General features: G+C 44.6%; 1 protein-coding gene across 5 annotated transcripts in view; it reads left to right on the top strand.

Annotated features, from left to right (window-relative positions):
* MAB21L3 (mab-21 like 3) overlaps window positions 1-15489 on the top strand; it is a 47109-nt gene that overhangs the window by 14678 nt on the left and 16942 nt on the right. For 4 of the 5 annotated variants that reach the window (XR_004527689.2, XR_004527688.2, XR_004527690.2 and 1 more), the window contains exons 4-6: window positions 988-1166; window positions 1635-1829; window positions 6188-7603. Coding sequence is in view for 1 of the 5 variants with exons in the window: in XM_033861291.2 (XP_033717182.1) it covers window positions 988-1166; window positions 1635-1829; window positions 6188-6421 (608 nt within the window). In the remaining 4 variants the exon portion in view is untranslated. Of the gene's footprint in view, window positions 1-987; window positions 1167-1634; window positions 1830-6187; window positions 11044-15489 lie in introns of those variants that run through there. The other variant, XM_033861291.2, reaches the window with a different exon arrangement.

Genomic DNA, 15489 nt, shown 5'->3' with positions numbered 1-15489 from the left:
AAATAATGCTGCGGTGCCAGACGTTGTCATGTTCCTGTCTGCGCAGCTCTGATGAGATGCAGACAATAAGCTCTTTATCACACCCCAGCCAAGGAGAGGAGTGTTTTCCTTTTGAACAGCCTAACACAATTAATAAATGAGTTTCTGTTTCCTTCTCTGAGCAAGGAAAAGCAAAATAACAGATCCCGATTCAAGACGGCTCATCCCTATGTACGACGAAGGCAAGCCAACAAACAAAACATTACTGTGTATCTGTTGAAAGAAAGGGGAACAAACTGGAAATGAATTCTAATGTATGAGCTGGAAAACCTTCCCTGATCCATTCCTTTTCTCTCCCTCTCTTTGCCTGGTTGGAAAAGACAGGGAGGGCTTCTTTCTGCTTACTTGACTATTCAAGCCAGCGGCTATGCCACACTTTGAAGTATTTTATCATTTCAAGGCTTATGATAAATCCATCTGAGGCTAGGCTGGTCAATGGGTGGTGGGAACAAATACCGTCTCTGAGACTGTGACTTAGTTAAGAGACAGGTTAAGCTGAACCCCACCAAAGGCAAATGAGTAAGTAAAGGGTCTGAGGCTGTCCTAAATGGGGTCGACATCTGGGTGGAATGGGGGGGGTTATAGAAAAATGCTTGGATTTCATCTTACAGTAGCAAAAGCTACACCTTTTCCTTGTATTCTCTGTCTCTTTCAGTTGAGCTTTCTGGAAAGAGTCTATTAATTTTTTAGAAAAGATAGGGGAGGAGGATGAAAGAAAAAAGTAAACCCCACCAACAATGAGATTTTTCTAGCAATGTTTCTATCAATATTTACTTAGCTAATTGTCTAGTGTTGACATAAACACACTGCCCTGGTGTGCTACTGAAACTCTGAAAGTTGCCCCACCAGTTACAAGGAGCTGGTAGGAGCCACAGCTCACAAATTCCTTCTTTGAACCCTAGTATTGAGCCAAGCTTTGTCTTCCCATTGTCTGTCATTTACCACCAGGTAAGGTCAGCATGCTAATGGACCGCCCTGCAGTTCGAGTTGCCGTGGAAACCTCCACAGGTCGGGTGGAACTAGAGCTGACCCCCTCAGTGGAGATCCCCACCGCCTGGTCCAAGAAAGCCCGGTGGCCTTCGTGTCTGAAGCGCTGGCCTTCTGCAGAGAGAGTGCAGTGCATCAAGGTATTAGCCTGCAGGATCCCGGCTCACCAGAGATGCTCTCACCTTAACCAACCACAGCATCACTAACCACCAACCAGCTTCGGAAGGAAAATTGAAATTTCACTAGATCCCCAGAACCTGCAGCGGCACCTGGGAATCTGTGGTAAATGCAGATTCCCGGGCCCTGCTCTGGCCCTAGGGAATGAGACTCGGTGGGCAGGACCCAGCAATCTGTGTTCTCACAGGCCCTCCAGGTGATTCTGGGGCAGGCTCAAGTTGGAGAACCACTGCCCAGGAGAAAGTGGACGCAGCCTCCCCAGTTAATTGCCTGCGTGCAAGGGGCTCCCCTGAGGCTCCCTCCGTGTCCCCACGTGGGATGTGCTGCTCGCCCAGTGGCAGGTCCCCCGTCCTAGTGGACTGCTTCGGAGATGGCTTTCTCCTCCACCAGCATCATCCTTCTGGTTTCCCTCTGTTTTTCTCTTCCCGCAGTCATTTGGGTTTAGCTTGTTGGCCTGTTCGAACTATCACTGGCAGCTGAGCTTCTTGCGGGCTGAACGGGTGCTGCTGGAGCAGCTGGATGAGGACGGGGGCTGCCGCAGGAAGTGTCTTCAGGCCATGAGGCAGATGAAGGAGGACGTCTGGTGTCCAGGGAAAAGACCTGTGATCACATCCTACCACCTTCAGGTGAGTGTGCCGCCCCGGCCTAGAGGGCCAGGGCGGCTGGGGCTGGGTAGGTCCCTCTGCGGCCTCTGCAGGGTCACCAGAGCCACTCACAACGGGGGTGTGTGTGATGAGTAGGAGGGGGCCTAGTGTCCATCTTTGCCATCTCACAAATTCGTACTCCTTATGGAGATATAGAGCCCCAGCCGCGTGCATGTCCACAGCATCCCTGCCCAGGGTCCCTGTCCTCCACCTCCTTTCTTCCCTCTCCCAGTTTCCCTCTTCCCTTTCTTCCTTTCTGCCTTGCCTTCTCTCCCTTTCCCTCTCCCCTCCTTTTATGTCACTCAACAAACCAACACGAGCGCCCACTATGTGCCAGAAACCCGGCTGAGGTTCAGAAATGAATGACAACATGCAGTCTCTGCCCCTGAGAAATCTACAGTCTGGTGAAATCTTGGGAGTTCCTCAAACCTGAGATGGATTCACATTTCCCCTCACGTTATGACTCATTCAGTCCCCATTCTAGCCCAAGTGCAGCCATTCATGCGCACACACATACACACTCACACACGCACTCTGTGCAGAGGAGAAAACCAGGAACTGTTGTGGTACCTGACAAACCTGGCAGCAAACCTGAACTTCTGGGTTGCAAATCACCAGGCAAGGACTTACCATTAGACAGCCATAAATGCATTCACTCACTCACTCAGCAAATGTTTATTGAGATCCCTGTGGGCCAGTCCCTTGCCCCCACACCTGCTGTGTGCTCTACACCTGGAGGTACAAGGTGAACAAACGCAGATGTGGTTCCTGCTCTCATGGAGCTTGTGGTCCAGCAGGGGAGACAGACGTTGGTCAATCAGTCTGCAGGTGTGCGTGGAATCGAGCCACGTGGGGGAATGCTGGGGTGGAGAGGAGCATTGCTCTAGGAAGGCTCAGGGTAGCAGAACCTGACCTGGACCAGGGCGTCAGGGGGTCCCCCCTGGGGAGATGGCCTTTGATCACACTCTCAGCTCCTTTCTCAAATTTCTGACCACCCATGGTGAACTGGATGCTAGGGTAATACTGCGTGCAGCACACTGTGGTGGGGGGAGGTATCAGACTCTTAGTAGCCCCAGCCCAGCTAGTATCCATCCTGGAGCTTCAGCCCTTCTCCCCAACCTTCTACACAGGTGAGCACATGTCCCTGGGGTGTGCGGTGCCTTCCTTGCATGCTCCTACCTGGGCCTCGTCTCGTCCAGTAGACAACCATTTCCCAGCCCTGTGTTACTCTTTCAGGCCTAACACAAGCTATTTAAGGGCAACTCATAGCGATCCCTTGGTATCTCTCCCAATGCTTTGTATGTAGTAGTTGCTCAGTAAATATTTGCTGATCATCTGAATGAATGACTTCACATTTTACTCCACTTTTCCCCCCCAGCAAAATTGTTCATCTTTGTTTTGCTTTCTTATCTTTTCTGATAACCTGTTCTCCCTGACCTGCCCAAGAATCTGTTAACATCTCATTTGCACATACTGGGGCCTTTCTCTCCAGTTTCAACATTCTTAAAGTGTCCTCAAACCTGTCCCCCTAAAAACACACACCTGTTCTCCTGGATCGAGGACACGTACTTTCTGAAGCTAGTCTAATTCATTTCGGGGATTTAGCTTCTTTCTTACTTGCCTTACCACTGGCCACACTAGGAAAAGTCAGAGCTGAGAAGGAAACTCCAGGCGGTCTCATATCAAATCTCATACTCTTAACTAACCACTGACTTCACTGCTCCGCAATTAGGATGGATGAAAACACTTTAAGTACCGCGCGAGTATTTTAGAAAGATTGAATAGGGCCACCACAGGCCTCCCAGCCCTTGACTGCTCTCAAAACTGCATTCCATCCAGGATTTACTTGTATTCCAGTGGCTTCTAAGTCACCTAGAGGATTTCAGGGCAACTCCTTAAAGGCCCCCTGTTTTAGTCTTCCCTAACCCACCTACACGGCATAATAAAATTGTGTATTCTCAAGAACAAGCAGTTAAAAGGGGGTTATTTGTTGAGAAACCGAAACAGTACGGACTGCCTTTTCCCCTCGTCTTCCACCCTTGTCCAAGGGTAGAATTCTCTCACGTGGAGGCGTCGGGATGCATGTGGCTGCTGGTGTGGGTGTGAGATACCATCCTGGATGATGGCTTGAGTGTGCAGGATCCCTGCCAAGACTTTAGTCTGGGGAAAGTGGAAGACACTGGGCTGCAAAACAGCATCAGGAAGGATGTGCCAATCATGGGCACCTCCTAGAAGGTCTTTACCTCCTCCCCAAAGAGGCTTCTCCCCCATAGCAATTTCATGTGAAGAAAGAGCTTATCTTTCATTGGCTTATTTATTCCTAAACCTGCTCAAAGGCACAGAGGCTTGCTTATAATAGGCTTAAATGCTTCTGTTTGCTTAGGGAGATAAAAGCTTAACTACAAGAGGAATTAAAACATGTTTTTTATTAGGTTATCTTGACTAGCATGAAATTATCTCCAACTCATTTACTCAAAACAATGTACTCCAAATCAAAACACATTCAGTGTCTTGCTGTGAACCTAAAACTGCTCTTCTACTTTTTAGGAAAGTCTATATTTTCAAAATACTCAACGTCTACACCCAAACGTTAATTATTTCACTCAGTCAATAAATGTCAATTGACTGCCTCCCGTGGGCCAGTCCCTCTGCTGAATGTAGTAACATCAGCGTGAATACAAATAGGTCTAGTCCTCTGCTCACAGAGAGTTTGCCATCTAGTAGGGAATCACCTAAACACATAGGAAAACGACCACCACTGTCATCATTGCTGCACATGAGAAGTATGGGATGAAGAGAGTGCTTAATGGGTGTCATAGGGAAGTTTGATCTGATGGATGAGTTTCCTGGACAAGCTGGGGAAGGAAGTACGCTCTATGCGGAAGAAGTGGGTTGTGAAAGGCCCTGTGATAGAAGAGAGCATGAAACGAGGCCAGTGTGGCTAGAAGGAAAGAGGGAGGGAGAACACAGGGCGAGATGAGGCTGGAAAGGAAGGGAGGTACCAAACCTTGTCAACTAAACCATGCTAAGGATGGTATTTTTTAATTAACGAACAATGGGAAGACTTTGAAGTATTTTAGACAAGAAGAAACATAGACCGATTTATATTTCAAAGAGATCACGTTGGCTGCAGTGTGGATGACGACAGATTGGATGGTGACAAGAAGAGGTGCAGGCTGTGGCAGAGGTCCGGGCGAGACACGGTGGGAGAGGGTGATCGTATCGGGTGGATTGAAAAATACGCAGGCAGCAGGATTGGCAGGACTTGATTGGAGGTGGTGAGGGAGGGGAATGACTCCTAGGTTTGCGTCTTGCGTAACAGGCTGGATAAACAACCCTGGGAGCACATGAGGTATGTGGGGGAGGGCCAGGAGTTCAGTTTGGACATATGGACTGAGATAACTTTCAGATGGCCAAGAGATACCAGGTAAGGAGGTCAGAGGAGAAGTGTGAACTGGAGAAAAGAAATAGCAAGTTATCTATACTTAGTGTGAGCCCCCAAAACTCCAGCATTAGGGCAGGTGGAGGGTGAGTGCTCCAAGGCGTAGCTGCACTGCTCAGAGAAACCCACTTGGAAGCCAAGTGAAGAATGGCTCGGGAGTGAGGGTATGCATGAGAGAACCAGATTCCTCTGAAAGGTCAGGTAGGGTGAGAGCTGGAAAGAGCCTGCTGGGTTTAGCAAACATGGGGATCACTGGACCTTAAGGAGAGCAGCCTTTGAGGACTGATGGCAGAAGAATCCATATTGGAGTGGGTTAAGGCAGGAAATCAGAGGAGAGGAAATGACAAATTATTAAGATGATTCTCTGCAGAAACCTGGATTTGCAGAGAGGTGAGAGTTAGGGCAGGAGGGAGAAGTGGCACCTGGGGAGCAGGAGAGCTTTGATAGATTTAAAAGCCAATGAGGAAGAAGGAACTCAATCATTTACAGTTGCTGGAAGGGGAGATCCCAGCCCTGCAGAGGGATTTTCCCAGGCTAGGGGGATGCAGAGAGGAAGATACCAAATGAAGGAACGATGGCTGGTTTGCACGCACAAGGCATTTTCCCTGTAAAGGAGGCAAAGTCATCTGCCAGGTGTGGGGAATCGTGAATTTTAGGAGAGTGGTGATCATTGGAAATGCCAGTGGAGAGAGAATAAATTACCAAAGAGGCATAGGAGACCAGCACGAGGAGGCTGAGAGCCCGTCCAAGGCTGGGGATCATAAATCCACGGCAGACCCAGCCTGCCCCTGGGGCTCCCGTCTCCTCCTTCCAAGGCCACGTGGGCTCAGGAACGTTCCTGAAGACACTCTCCTCAATAGACCGGGACGATGTCTGACACCGCCTCTTCCTTCCACAGACAGTGCTCTTCTGGACTTGTGAGAAGTATCCCCACCCAAAGGACTGGCGGGTCTTCAGCAGAGCGTTCCTGCGCCTGGTAAGGAAGCTGCACAAGTGCGTGAGCCAGCACTTTCTGAAACACTACTTCGTGCGGAAGAGCAACCTCCTGCGGTACGCCAATTCAGGCGAGCTGGGGGCCCTGGCCCAGAAGCTGGCCTTCTTCCTGCAGAACCCCCAGATCAGCCTGCCCTGATGCTGCCCTGCGTGGGACGCTCTTGGACAGTTCATTCAAGCTTGACCTCACTCTCTGTGGATTGTTCCTCAGTCAGAGGCCAGGATCCTGCCCAGGAGAGAAGCAACGGACGGCAGAGGAAAACTCCATCAACCCAGCAGCACTTCAGGGGGGAAAACCTGTGCCCCAAGATGTCTGGTCCAGGCCTCCCTGCAGCCAAGCAAGCATTTCTGCCACCACTAGCTACCTCTTTGGGAGACGGCTCTCATCAGGCTTCCCCGAGCCATAGTTTCCGAACCGATGACAGTTCTGAATTTATTTTCCCTTGCTCAGGCTCTGGTTGTCTGTCAGGGAAGATGTAGAGAGAACCCCCGGAAGGTCAGGCATCAGCCTGCTGCCCACGAGTGGTTCTCCAGCCCACTGACCACGGGCTCATTATTTTTCCATTTGTAAAATGGGACTGTTCCTATGCCTCCCTCAGAGCAGGGCTGCGAGCCTATGGACTGTGCTGCTGCCCTTTCAAGGGGAAGGTGCTGGATCCACACAGAGTGTTCCTCGCTGGTTCAGTGGCTGGTGTTGGCATTCAGGATCAGTGTCTACACCACTGATTAAATGATTACGTCTGATGGGTTCGCATGCCCGTGTGCCCTCCAGTTCTCCTAAACTGTGGATCTGCCTGCTTGCCTGGTGTTCTCTGAGAAGGCAGGAGTGGTTTTGATGACTAGTGCAGTCAAAGATGAGAGCGCAGCAACCCCAGTGACTGCCCTTCCTTGCTTCCCATGCCGTGGGTCAGGGATGAGACGTCCTTCTATTTATGGAATGAACTCGGTACTGTGATCTGCATGGAATGACTTTGGTGTCACTCACCTCTCAGTTCCTTCCTTTGCTCACTTAGCGGTTCACTTCCTCATTCATTGATAAATATATACGCATTAGGTACTGGGGATGCAGCAAGAGCAAGGTGGGCAGGGACTCACCCGATGCAGATGATGCCTAATGGTAAAGACAGGAAATGAACCACAGATAAACACATTTGATTATTACAAATTGTAGCAAGTGGCCTGAAGAAACAGAATATGGAAATAGAGCCACAGAGAGATCCTTGAAGGATGAAAATGCAAACAGCTGAAAGGGAAGAAAAGGGGGCCAAGGGCAGACTTAGAGGGGCTGGCATGAGCCAGATCGCTTGGCCTTGTAAACCCGGTAAGGAATTTGTATTTTACTCTAAAATCAGATGTGTGATGTTTGACCTCTCCAGAAGCAGAAGGGTATTATGATTTGATTTGCATTTTAAATGCCCATTCCGGCCACTGTGTAAAGGGGGTCTGGGGACCCACACGAGGATGGGGACACTGAAGGCCCTTGAGTCCACTCCTTTTGAATTTCACCGAGGTCCTCGAGGCCACACATCCTGTGACACACACACCAGGAATTCTAGGCGTTCTCGGGAGAGCCGTAGTTTCTTCTGGCACCTACTTACGCTTCGCAATTCAAGGGAACCCTTTATTACTTAGAACATTTTCCCCAGATAAATAATTTCTAGAAGCAAGAATTGCTGATTCTTTTTAAAATAAAAGTCACGTATGAAAATGAAGACAATTATTTTTACAAAAATAGTGTAACCAAGTGGTGGGGTCCTTGGACCATCACATAGGAGATCATGGTTTTAAAATGTTGAACAAACTTACAATCAGTCTATAGTTTTTGAAAACATGAAAGCATGAACAAACCAATATTTTATTAAGTCATCAAAACCTGCATTCAAATTCTCATATTCTTGGATCCTGGGAAACATTTTTGAGAAGGTGGCAGTTATATATTTTTTAATGATGAAAACAACTGACACAAGGTTTAAAACAGCTGCACAGTCATGGAATGCCAAGTGAAAGTTGACTGTACCATTGATTTGAAATGTATGTATATGTATGGGAAGGAGTGGGACTGACATACTCCACAGTCTGATTCCAGTAGATTCTTCCCACCTTTCCCTATGGATTTGTAGTTTTTGAATGAAGTAGGGCTGTCTGCACATTCCTGGGTGTTCCTAACTGCTGGCCAGCAGAGAGCAGTGGGGGACTGCCTATGAAAAGAGCCAGCTTCCCACCCATGCACCGCAGAGCCCAGCAGGTGTCGCCCTCCTCAGCTCATAATTTACACCGGGCTTCTCCAAAACGGGAACCAGGGACTGAGGACTTCAGCTGAGTTGTTGGCCTTTACTGCCGTTTTGGTCAAAAACTATAGTCTTTTTGATTAAACTCAGATTTAAAAAGGGAGTGTATGAGAGGACAGTTCATCTATTCTGTTTCCTGGGACAGATTGCACAGCTCTGAAAGTCTAATAATACAATAGTACTCCTTTATTCGGAAGCTTTTTTTCTTTAATTCTCCAAAAGCCTTTTTTCATGCATCTCCACTCTTCTCGGCCCCAGACTGTTCTTCAGTGGAATCGTTGGCATTCAGAGACTGCAATTGATCTGCTTGCATTCGCATCCCAGCTCTTACACTGTACCTGCATGCCCTTGGCAAGTTGTTCAACCTCCCTAAATCTCCATTTCTTTATGGGCATTGTTATGGGCTGGATTGTGGCCCCCAGCCTCCAAATTCACATGTTGAAGCCCTAACTTCCAGTACCTCAGAATGTGACTGTATTTAGAGCTAAGGCCTTTAAAGAGGTGATGAAGCTAAAATGAGGCCGTTAGGGTTTGGGCCCTAATCCAATAGGATTGATCTTCTTAGAAGAAGAGGTAGAGAGACACCCTGGGCAAGGGTGCAAAGGAAAAAGGCCATCTGCAAACTGAGCAGAGGCCTCAGGAGAAACCAGCAAGGCTAGCACCTTGATCGTGGGCTTGCAGCCTCCAGAACTGTGAGAAAATAATTTTCTGTCGTTTAAGCCATGCTGTTTAAGTCTGTGGTATATTGTTATGGCGACCCTGGGAAATGAATACATCATAAGAGAATATATACCTCACTACTTTGATGGGGGGAATAAATAGAGCAATGGATGTATAAAACTCTTCGTTTAGACGTGGCGTGGAGTAACTGTGGGATAAATGTGTAACATTTTAGATGCCTACTCCTCATGTCCGTTTGTCCATTTGATAACTACCACCACCCCACAGATAAATTCTTCACAAAGAACTTAGAAACCATCACAAGGAAAACATGCCCCAAATACACCACATATTCCATAAACCCATCTTTTCCTTTGTCACTCTTGTTGCAATAGAGGAATATCTCTCCTGATTTCTCCATGTGTGATGGGCTGGCCCCCCAGCTTCTCAGGGCCGTCTTCCCTGTAGCATCCTCCACACCCTACCCCAACCACCACCTGCCTCTCTTCCTCCCTTTCTATCCAGCTTCCCGAATTATTATACATGTGTCTCCACTTCCTTACCTCTTCACACTTTTCTAATTGTAAAAAATACCATACATGCGAGAGTCTAAACTGTTTCAAGAATTATAGTAAAACAAATACCAATATACTCACTGTCTAGGTGAAAAAAATAACATTTTGCCAATACTTTAGAATTCTCCTAGGTGATCCTTCCGTTCCTTAGCCCCCTCTCTCCCTGAACATAGGTAATTGTGATCCCAAATTTTAGGTTAGTCATTCTGCTGCTTTTCTTTCATTCTACCACCTATCATATTTCATTGAACCTAAGCCCCCAACAGTTGTGAGATGCATTATTATTTCATGTCTAAGAAAGAAAAAGTGCTGCTAAGGGTAATTACAAAACACCACTGATTATAAGATGTATCCTAATTTTAGAGGACGAGATGCATCCTAATTTTAGAGATTAAAAGGTGAAAAAGTAAATTTTAGAATCAACAAAATGTGACCTGCGGGACTTCCCTGGTGGCGCAGTGGTTAAGAATCTGCCTGCCAATGCAGGGGACACGGGTTGGAGCCCTGGTCTGGGAAGATCCCGCATGCCGCGGAGCAACTAAGCCTGTGTGCCACAACTACTGAGCCTGCACTCTAGAGCCCATGAGCCACAACTACTGAAGCCCGCATGCCACAACTAGTGAGCCCACATGCCACAACTACTGAAGCCCGTGCCCCTAGAACCCGTGCTCTGCAACAAGAGAAGCCACCACAATGAGAAGCCCACGCACCACAATAAAGAGTAGACCCCGCCCACTGCAACTTGAGAAAAGCCCATGCGCAGCAACAAAGACCCAAACACAGCCAAAAATAAATAAATTTATTAAAAGAAAATAAAAGAAATACTGTTCTTGATAAAGATGCAGTCAGAAATCATTTTTTAAAAAATGTGACCTGCGTACATCCCAATTGGCTTTTTAGTTTTGCCTGTTTTTAAGCTTTATGTATATGCAACCATCCTGAACGAAGTTGTCTGATTAGCTTCTTATGTCCACAGTACACCTTTGAGACTCTCCCATGTGGATGCATGTGGAGTGGTGTGTTCCTTTTAGCTGCTGTATAATATTCCTCTGTAAGATTATGCCACTTTATATATTTATGTTACTGCAATTAGGCATTTGGGTTGTTTATAGTTTCAGTGATTTGAACTGTCTCTATGCACAGTTTTATATATGTCTTCTGATGCTCTCAAGTCTTTTAAGGGTACATACATAGGAGTGAATTTTCAGGTTCAAGGAATAAATGTGTGTTTAAGTTTATGAGGTAATGTCAACATATTTTCTGAAGTGATAACACTGATCTAAATTCTTCGTTTTTACATAGGTGAATTTTCAGTGACTTTCTCCATAACGGAGCACATTTTGTGTCTTGTTTAAGAAATCTTTCCCATTCATTTTTTTTAAGGTCATGGAGATATGCTCCTATATTGTTCTCTAAAATTTTATAGTTGTGCCTTTCACCAGGTTTAGGAAGTGCCCTCTATTTTTTCTATTCTATTCTATTTCATGCATAAATTATTCTTGAAAGTTTGGTAAAACTCACCTAAGATGCCGACTGGGCCTTCTGTTTTCTTTGTCAGAAGACTTTAAACTATTCATTTTCTTTTAGGGATAAAGGATATTCAGGTTTTCTAGTTCTTCTTGAGCAAGTGTTATCAAATTGTATTTTATTAGAAATTTACCCATTTAATCTAAGTTTTCAAATTTACTGACAAAACTTGTTCATAATATTTTATTATCTATTTAAACTCTGATGCATCTGTACACATCTTTCTTGATAATCTGTTAGAGACTTATCAAAGAATCAGTTGTGAGTTTTGTTGATCTTATCCATTGTATACTTGTTTTCTGTTTCATTCATTTCTGCTCATATCTTTCTTTCCCTCTACTTTCCTCAGGTTTATCCTGATGTTCTTTCTATAACTTCTTAAATTAATGCTTAGCTCAGAAATCCTCAGTTTTTCTTCTTTTCTAACTATATAAATCTCCTCTTCATACCACTTTAGTGGAATTTAACAACTTTTGGTATATTGTGTTTTCATCTTTTTTCAGTTCTATTTATTTTCTAATTTCAGCCATGATTTCCTCTTTGAATTATGAGGTGCTTAGAAGTTTTTAAAAAGTATTATTTACAAATTCATTGTGTTTCCTAATTATGTTTTTGTTACTGATTTCTAACTAAATTGAATTATAGTCAGAGAAAGTCTGAAAGGCCTCAATCCTCTGATACCCCTTGAGGTCAGCTTTTTAGCCTAGCATTTCTTCCTTATTTTATGTCATACAAAGAAGGGATGAAAGTTTAGATAAATGTTCAAGAAATGTCAGTTGGATCATGCGCTGCTCAAATTTTCCATGTATCACAAATTGCCTTTTGGCTGCATTTTCCAACATTTACTGAGAGAGGTTTTTTTTTTTTTTTTTTTTTGGCTGCATTGGGTCTTCGTTGCTGCACACGGGCTTTCTCTAGTTGCGGCGAGCAGGGGCTACTCTTCGTTGCGGTGCGTGGGCTTCTCATTGTGGCTTCTCCTGTTGCAGAGCATGGGCTCTAGGCCCACAGGCTTCAGTAGTTGTGGCATGTGGGCTCAGTCACTGTGGCTTGTGGACTCTAGAGCGCAAGCTCAGTAGTTGTGGTGCACGGGCTTAGTTGCTCCGCGGCATGTGGGATCTTCCCGGACCAGGAATCGAACCCATATCCCCTGCATTGGCGGGTGGATTCTTAACCACGGTGCCACAAGGGAAGTCCTGAGAGAGTTATTTTTAAATCTTCCATTGAGTGTGGATTTTTCAATTTCTCCTTATCATTCTGTCAAACTTTTACTTAACACACTTTGAGATGATATTATTAGGGACATACAGATTTAGAATTTTTACATCTTCCCAGTTAAAGATTCTGTCACTATAAAGTGACCTTTTTTAAACTATTGTAAATGTTTTGCCTAAACATTGATTTTGTCTGGTCTTAATATAGGGACACCACTTTATTTTGCGTCCCTGTCGCCTCTTATATCTTTTACCATCCTTTAACTGTTAACCTATTTGTATCTCTGTGTGGTTGATAACTGTCTCTTGTAAATGGTGGATTTTCTAAAAAATCCCATCTGACAGTTGAGATCTGCAACTCTAATGCTTAGTCCGTGTGCGTCTCTTCCGGTGAATAATGTATTTGGATTCATTTGTCTCTTGTCATTTACTTTCTACTTGACCCATGTCTTCCTCTGCCTCCCACCTCACCTTCTGGCCTTTTAAAACCTTGATTTTTTTTCTTTTTCTTTTTTTCATTCCTTTTCCCCCCTTACTAGGTTGGAAGGCTCGTATCCTATCTCTGTCCTTTTAATGGTTACAAAGCCTATATAGACTAAACTCTAGAGTCAAAGTTTAGCCAACACTTTTACTCTCCTCTTTAACAAGGAACCTAGAAGGCGTGGCTCCTGCCATTCCCCGTCTCATAGCACCTGCTGCTGTGAGCCAGGATTTTGGTTCTCACCTGTTGGCCATCCCCCCTGCTGCCACATACACACACATATGTAAAACAGAAATTTTATTTTTATTTTATACATGTATTATAATATACTATTATCTATTCATATTATAAATCTTATAATATGTATAAAATATTAATTAATATTTTAAATATTTAAATATTATTTTAAAATATTATAACTTTATATTACAGTATAAAATAATATTATACTATCATTTTATAAATAATACAAATAATCATTATTATTTTCTTATTTTACTCACATATTTGCCACTCTCTATACTCACCACTCCTTGAATCTCAAACTTCCTGTTAGGGATCATTTTCCTTCTGCCTGGACTGTATGCTCTGACATGACCTATAGTGAGAGTCCACAAGAGTAAGCTCTCTGTTTTTACTTGTCTGAAATTGTCCTTATTCACCTTCATTCTTGACAGAGAGTTTCTCTGAGTGTTTTGTTTTAGGTTCACACAATTTTTCTCAGCACGCTGAAGGTATTTTCCACTCTCTTCTGGCTTCAGTGTTGCTCTTGACAAGTCAATCACTAGACTATTTGGTGTTTCTTTGTGGGGTGTCTGCTTTTTCTCTCCGGCTGCTTTTAATTTCTTCTCCCCCCTCTCCCCCATCTCTTCCCCCCTCCTCCTCCTTCTCTTCCTCCTCCTTCTCCTTCTTCTTCTTTTCTCTCTCTCTCTCTTCCCTTCCCTCCCACCTCCCATCTTTCTTTTTCTTTGGATTTGTTAGGCTTCCTGAGTCTGAGGAATTATTTCCAGTGTTTCTGAAAAATTATCAGCATTTAATGCTAAATGTTGCCTCCTTCCCATTCTCTCTATATTCCATTCTAGAGGGAAATCCAATTTACATGCATAGTAGACTCTATCATTCCACTCTCTATACTTTTATCTTCTCTTTTATAATTTGCATCTTTTTATCACTCAAAACTGCATTCTCAATAATTTCTTTGGATCTGTCTTCTAGTTGACTAATTCTTTCTTCAGCTGCATCTAGGCTAATGTTTAATCCATCCACTGAGTCTTAAATTTTTAGTGTTACAGTTCTTATTTTCAGTTCTCATTTGGGCCTGTTTCTCAAGCCTGCCTGTTCACTCTTTAAAATCTCTTATTCCTGCTCATGTTTTTAAGTTCTCTTCTAATTTGTTTAAACATACTAAACATAATTGTTTTATATTCCATATCTGAAATTCAAATATCTGAAATCTTTGACTGGTTGTTTTGCTGTCTGTTGTTTGTTTGTTTGTTTTTACTGATTACCAGTCATAGAGCTTGTTTCCTTGTGTGTTTTGTAAATATTTAAGGTGAACTGTTCATTTTTTCTTAAAACTTTACCTGTGAGAATTGTTTGAGGTCTGGATTGAAGTTGTTTGCGGTACCTGGAAAGGATTTCTTTTTAATTCTGCCAGTTATCTGAGAGCACTACAAACCCAAGGCCATTTAAATTAAATTTAAATGCTTGAGATTTTTCAGGCCAACAGACAGCTAAATTCAGACAGAAAATATTTGAGGCTAGCTCATGGCTGCGGAATCCTGGGAGGATTCTTTTCCCTCCACCCAGTGACAAGGTCAAGGCAAGCTAGTCGCCTTCTTCATGGCACATTTATTCCTTGTTCACCGTTATTCTGAGGATACAGCCTTTTGAGGTCCAGATTTATGCAGGAAAATACTATCAGGCTTCCCACCTGGGGCAGGCCCTAGATGATCTCATTTGTCCCCTAGACTTGCACAGTTGCCAATGAAAGGTCCAGATCTCTAAGGGTCAGCAACCCTCAGGGTAAAAGCGAGCTTCGTTCACTCGCCTGCCAGGGTTCCTAGTTCTACTTCATTTCCGAAGTCTATGGATTTATTACTTTCATTCTATCTCCGGGAGACATTTATAATGGTTTTAAAAATATATATATGTAACCCAGCATTTTAGCTCTTTCAGGTGGAGGGGAGTCATCCAGAATACCTAGTCTGCTATACTACTGGCTACTTAGCACGACCCAAGGCAGCTGGAAACTTCAAACATCAACTCACATGTCACTTCTGCCCAACCCTGCATGCCAAATTGAATGCCACTTCTCCTCTCCCATCTTGCACAACCTCTGGGAAGCATTCAGCATAGTCCACCTCTCCTTGCACCACTCTTCTCTGGGTTCCTGTGACGCCCCTCTCTCTCCTCTCCCTCTGCTCCTTCCTAGTCTCCTTTCTGACTCCTCCTCTGCCCACCCC

Source organism: Tursiops truncatus, chromosome 1 (assembly GCF_011762595.2).
Source record: "Tursiops truncatus isolate mTurTru1 chromosome 1, mTurTru1.mat.Y, whole genome shotgun sequence".
In the NCBI taxonomy this organism is placed as follows: domain Eukaryota; kingdom Metazoa; phylum Chordata; class Mammalia; order Artiodactyla; family Delphinidae; genus Tursiops; species Tursiops truncatus.
This window is presented reverse-complemented; position numbering and strand designations above follow the sequence as displayed.